Source organism: Megalobrama amblycephala, linkage group LG15, assembly GCF_018812025.1.
Source record: "Megalobrama amblycephala isolate DHTTF-2021 linkage group LG15, ASM1881202v1, whole genome shotgun sequence".
Classification (NCBI taxonomy): Eukaryota; Metazoa; Chordata; class Actinopteri; order Cypriniformes; family Xenocyprididae; genus Megalobrama; species Megalobrama amblycephala.
Window position 1 is genome coordinate 33,276,938 of NC_063058.1, and position 6,699 is coordinate 33,283,636.

At 26.9% G+C, this 6,699-nt stretch overlaps 1 protein-coding gene across 5 annotated transcripts in view; it reads right to left on the reverse strand.

Moving 5' to 3' along the window:
- Positions 1-6,699, reverse strand: part of mon2 (MON2 homolog, regulator of endosome-to-Golgi trafficking) — a 47,064-nt gene that overhangs the window by 20,036 nt on the left and 20,329 nt on the right. For all 5 annotated transcript variants that reach the window (XM_048159459.1, XM_048159460.1, XM_048159461.1 and 2 more), the window contains exons 13-20: positions 5,970-6,051; positions 5,600-5,781; positions 4,177-4,289; positions 3,983-4,087; positions 1,044-1,124; positions 615-688; positions 421-511; positions 205-306 (exon numbers count right to left, since the gene is read on the reverse strand). In XM_048159459.1, the coding sequence (XP_048015416.1) occupies positions 205-306; positions 421-511; positions 615-688; positions 1,044-1,124; positions 3,983-4,087; positions 4,177-4,289; positions 5,600-5,781; positions 5,970-6,051 (830 nt within the window). The remainder of the gene's footprint in view (positions 1-204; positions 307-420; positions 512-614; positions 689-1,043; positions 1,125-3,982; positions 4,088-4,176; positions 4,290-5,599; positions 5,782-5,969; positions 6,052-6,699) is intronic.

A 6,699-nucleotide genomic window follows, 5' to 3' on the forward strand; every position in this document is an offset into this window, starting at 1 on the left:
ATAAATAAATAATAAATAAATTATATATATATATATATATATATATATATATATATATATATATATATATATATATATATATATATATATATATATATATATATATACACACACACACATACAATAAACAAAACAGTCTTAAAAAATATTAATGAATGAATTCAAAACAGGAGCTGCATTGTTAGTATTGGCTCCTGGTCTCACCTCCAGTAGATGAGCCGTCAGCGGCCTCCAGAGAATCTCGATCCGGTCCATATTGACCAGTCCGGTCTCTAAGAGTTTGGCCACCGCAAACAGAGACGGCTCCTGACCGAGGAGATAAGAGATTTAAAACATGAAGTGGATAAAGTGGATTAAATGAATCTTCAGCATCATTACTGCACTGATCTGAAGGATCGTCAGGTCCAACAAACGACGCACCTTGTTGTTTCCGTAAGCCATCTCCATCGCCTCCATGGATAAAGAGCACAGGGCATTTATCAGGTGATGCAGAGAGACGTCGTCCAGGTATCTACAATCACACACAACGTGTAATTCAACAACTATTGCTTATCTAAACAATGACACAATGCGATCAGTGAATTATTTCTATTGTGACGTTGGCAGATTCTTACTGTGAGCTTTCAAAGAGTCTGGAGAGGATATTTGATATGACGGGTAGATCGGTCATCACCGCTGTGGTCAAAACCTGCAAAATAAAGTCATAATCATTTACATTTATATATTATGAATATTGTTGGCTCAATTGCTTTTTAGATAAAAGCGTCTGCTAAATGCGCCTGCGGAAATATCTAGACAACATTTTCTGGACTTGTTTGGAAGGCACCTGAGCATTAGTGAGCAAATAACAAGGACACAAATGCTGCTGACTCAGAAAGTGCCTATGATGTGCAAAAAATAATACTCTCACTTATTATGGCCAAAAAAACAACAACTTTTGCCTATGGTGCACAAACACTGCCACCTCAAAAGAGCCTATGATGCTCAAAACGCTTTCTCGGTAGGCAGCTCACTAACAGGAAGCTGAGAGAGGCTGTTTTTACCGTGCTGGGACCCTCCACGGCCCGCCCGGGCTTCAGAACGCCACCAACAGACGGTTTCAGACCCAGAATCCACACCAGATGCTGACGAGAAGAAGAGATGAAGATGAGTGAATGCCAAACACTATCAGGCATGTCAACAGAAAAAAACTAAAACTTTATTTTCTAATAAAGAAATATATTACTATTGCATTTATAATACTGTACTGTAAAATTAAAAAAGGCATTTATTAATAATAATAATAATAATAATAATAATGATAATATTTTATTGTCCACAATTTACAGGACAATAAAATTACAATATTATTTATTGCTGTCTTAATTTATTGTATATTACTGTTTATTTTATTTTATTTTATTTTCGGGAAACCTGAACTTCCTCCTTTATTTTGTAATAAAGAAATATATTACTATTGCTTCAATAATATTGTACTGTAAAATTAAAAAAAGGATTTATTAATAATAATATTTATACTATTTTTAAAGAACAGTAAAATTACAATATTATTTATTGCTGTCTTAATTTCTTTGCTTTCAAACAACAGACCATGTAGCTTGTATTATTTTAATTTGTAAAATTTATTGTATATTACTGTTTATTTTATTTTATTTTATTTTATTTTATTTTCGGGAAACCTGAACTTCCCCCTTTTTTTTGTAATAAAGAAATATATTACTATTGCTTCAATAATATTGTACTGTAAAATTAAAAAAGGCATTTATTAATAATAATAATAATGATAATATTTATACTATTTTTACAGAACAGTAAAATTACAATATTATTTATTGCTGTCTTAATTTCTTTGCTTTCAAACATTAGACCAAGTAGCTTGTATCATTTTAATTTGTAAAATGTATTGTATATTACTGTTTATTTTATTTTATTTTATTTTATTTTCGGGAAACCTGAACTTCACCCTTTATTTTCTAATAAAGAAATATATTACTATTGCTTCAATAATACTGTACTGTAAAATTAAAAAAATTATTTATTAATAATAATAATGATACTATTTTTACAGGACAGTAAAATTACAATATTATTTATTGCAGTCTTAATTTCTTTGCTTTCAAACAACAGACCATGTAGCTTGTATTATTTTAATTTGTAAAAGTATTGTTTATTTTATTTTATTTTATTTTATTTTATTTTCGGGAAACCTGAACTCCCCCCTTTATTTTCTAATGAAGAAATATATTACTATTGCTTCAATAATATTGTACTGTAAAATTAAAAAAGCCATTTATTAATAATAATAATAATGATAATATTTATACAATTTTTACAGAACAGTAAAATTACAATATTATTTATTGCTGTCTTAATTTCTTTGCTTTCAAACATTAGACCAAGTAGCTTGTATCATTTTAATTTGTAAAATTTATTGTATATTACTGTTTATTTTATTTTATTTTATTTTATTTTATTTTATTTTATTTTATTTTATTTTATTTTATTTTATTTTATTTTATTTTATTTTATTTTATTTTATTTTATTTTCGGGAAACCTGAACTTCCCCCTCTATTTTCTAATAAAGAAATATATTGCTATTGCTTCAATAATATTGTACTGTAAAATTAAAAAAGGCATTTATTAATAATAATAATAATGATAATATTTATACTATTTTTACAGAACAGTAAAATTACAATATTATTTATTGCTGTCTTAATTTCTTTGCTTTCAAACATTAGACCAAGTAGCTTGTATCATTTTAATTTGTAAAATGTATTGTATATTACTGTTTATTTTATTTTATTTTATTTTATTTTATTTTATTTTCGGGAAACCTGAACTTCACCCTTTATTTTCTAATAAAGAAATATATTACTATTGCTTCAATAATATTGTACTGTAAAATTAAAAAAGGCATTTATTAATAATAATAATGATACTATTTTTACAGGACAGTAAAATTACAATATTATTTATTGCAGTCTTAATTTCTTTGCTTTCAAACAACAGACCATGTAGCTTGTATTATTTTAATTTGTAAAATTTATTGTATATTACTGTTTATTTTATTTTATTTTATTTTATTTTATTTTAATTTATTTTATTTTATTTTCGGGAAATCTGAACTCCCCCCTTTATTTTCTAATGAAGAAATATATTACTATTGCTTCAATAATATTGTACTGTAAAATTAAAAAAGGCATTTATTAATAATAATAATAATAATAATAATGATAATATTTATACTATTTTTACAGAACAGTAAAATTACAATATTATTTATTGCTGTCTTAATTTCTTTGCTTTCAAACATTAGACTAAGTAGCTTGTTTCATTTTAATTTGTAAAATTTATTGTATATTATATTATATTATATTATATATATATTATATTATATTATATTATATTATATTATATTATAGGGAAACCTGAACTCCCCCTTTATTTTCTAATAAAGAAATGTATTACTATTGCATTAATAATACCGCACTGTAAAAAAAAAAAAAAAAAAAATATATATATATATATATATATATATATATATATATATATATATATATATATATATATATATATATATATATTAATAATAAAAGTACTTTTAAACAACAGTAAAATTACAATACTAATAATTATTGCGGTCTTAATTTCTTTGCTTTCAAACGTTAAAGCACAGATCTGATATTTTAGAGGAAAATTGCACGGAGACCTTAAAGCTTCTCTTTTGTTCAGATCTATAAACAATTCTCGTTACAAATCGAGGAAGATGTTTGGTGCGGGTTGCATTTCCAAATGCACAGCACTTGAGATGCAGCATTTTCAGAGAAAACACCGGAGCATCACATGCATTAATGTATCTGAAAACGCAAGTTTATTTAGTTACTGTTTAAGGCCATTTTGCAGTTCACTGGGGTCACATCCCTGTACACTGAACACACATATATAAGTATTGTGATTGGTTAATTACTGTGCTTGTACCTGTAGTGTGGCTAACACCAGCTGCCATGAGGTTCCCAGATAAGCACCGTGACAGTGAGCCAGATTCAGCAGCGTCCGCATGCACTGAATGTTCTTCGCTGTGAGCTGACGGACAGACACAAACAGGAAGGCCTTGTGATCCACCTGGAAAACCATTCAGCTGCACTGTAACGTAATGTAAACATGTGATTTACCACTACGGTGCCCTGAGGCTGAGCGGTGAGCGGCTGACCGACTGCTACCACCTGCTGGTGTGATTCACTGGACGGACTGACCATCTGCACACTCTGACCCTGGATGGAGTACACTGAACACACACACACACACACACACACACACATTAAACTGCATACATTTATACACACAAAGCTTGCAGCTCAAACAGTAGAGCACCAATGCCAAGGTCATGGGGTCGATTCCCAGCAAAAAATCATAAAATGTAACGTGAAAGCATCTGCCAAACACATCAATGTAAATGTAAGCTAGTGATACACTCACAAAACTGAAAACACCAAAAAAGTTAAAAACCGAAACCGAAGATGCATCCCGAATCAAATTGATTTAATAATAAAAACTAAGCATTTAAATTGCAATTTCTTATTTTAATTTATTGATATAATTGTTTTTACTCATTATAAACACTTAAACGTTTATTTAAACATATATTATATTATATTTCAGCTCTCCAAAACCATTTTTGCTTGAAACCTAAAATTTATTAAATCAAAAATTATTAAAGCTCAAATATGCCAACGAATATATGATATGCACACATTTCGTACTATGTTTATCATTTAAATTAATCAATTTTTCACATTTTATTTTATATATTATAAATTTGCAAAATGCATTGTATGTTATAGTTTATACATTAGATTTATTTGATATACACATTTTATATTATATCATATTATATTAATTGGCTAAATTTATTGTGTTTTATATATATATATATATATATATAAAATGTATTGTGTATAGCTCTGTATATTATATATTATTTTATATTAAATTACATGATATTATATTAATTATATTATATTAAATTATATTATTTTATATTCAATTTTATTATATTAATTTATATTAAATGACATGATATTATATTAATTATATTATATTAAATATTATTTTATATTAAATTGTATTATATTAATTTATATTAAATTACATTATATTATATTAATTTGTATTAAATTACATTATATTAATTATATTATATTAAATTATATTACATTACATTACATTATATTATATTAAATTATATTATATTAATTTATATTAAATTACATTATATTATATAAATTATATATTAAATTATATTATTTTATATTAAATTGTATTATATTAATTTATATTAAATTACATTATATTATATAAATTATACTATATTAAATTACATTATATTATATTAAATTATATGATATGAATTTGTAATAAATTATATGATATGAATTTGTATTAAATTATATTATATTATATTATATTATATTATATTATATTATATTATATTAAAAGGCATTGTTTCGGTTAATGATTCCGCCCCTCCAATATGGTGGATCATTATCATTATCTGATTATGAATATCTGATTATTGCAGGTTGTGTTTGATGGTACCTTTATTGGAGAGGTTGGCGGCGTTGCTGCTCAGGATGGTGAGGGCGTAGTGCGGAGGGAGAGAGGCTTTACAGATGGCGGTAATAAAAGCGTCACGTGGCGTCACCAAACCCAGACGGCCGCACAGAGACGCCATGGACAGCTCCGCTTTCAGGATGTTTTCTGTGGCCGTCTCGTCCGTACTGACACAAACACGTCAAACATCACAGGGACAGTCAGGCTCTATGACTAACAGATGCTAATAAAGCACCCAAGAATAAAGCTTAAGTGCACTGCACTGAATAATGCATGACCTATTACTGTAACAGTGAGGATATAAAATATAGTATGAAGTGATAAAGTGTGTGTGTGTGTAAAAAGCGTCTCGTACCTGGCGTCCAGCAGCAGTGAGAGGGCCGCCAGTAAGCCGCACCAACAGGCATTCACCATTTCCTCCCAAACCTCATGAGCCACTACAAAACACACACCATATCATTACAGGAACAAAACACACTGTTACACAACAAACACATGTAACTGATTCTGACATTCATAATGAGCAGATGAGGGTTGTGTGCAATATATTACATTTAATGACTAAGAAAATATCCTGCTATTCAGTATAGGCTGTTGAAACATGTTTTTTTATTACATTGACTGACTTTTCCCATAATTCAATTCAGATGGGATGTTTTACAAGTCACTTGCACTCTTTGAATTACAGAGTTTTATTATTATCAAAGATCAAAATATAGCAGCCAATGATCTGCACACATTTTCTGTTGTGTGTATCATTCAAATGAATCAAATTTTTCACATTTTATATTATATTAATTTGTAAAATGTATGTTACTGATTATATTATATTAATCTGTACATTTAATTTTTTTATTTTAATTAAAAAAAATTTTTGATTTTTTTTAAAATTTATTCTATATTGCCGTTTATTATACTTATTTGTAAAAATGTATATTTATAGTTAATGTTTATATATCACTAATATATATTATATTAGATTTATTTGCATTAGATTTATTTATTGTGTTACTGATTATATTATATTATAGAGTTAGATTGCATTACATTCAAATAATTTGTAAAATTCAATATATATTACCATT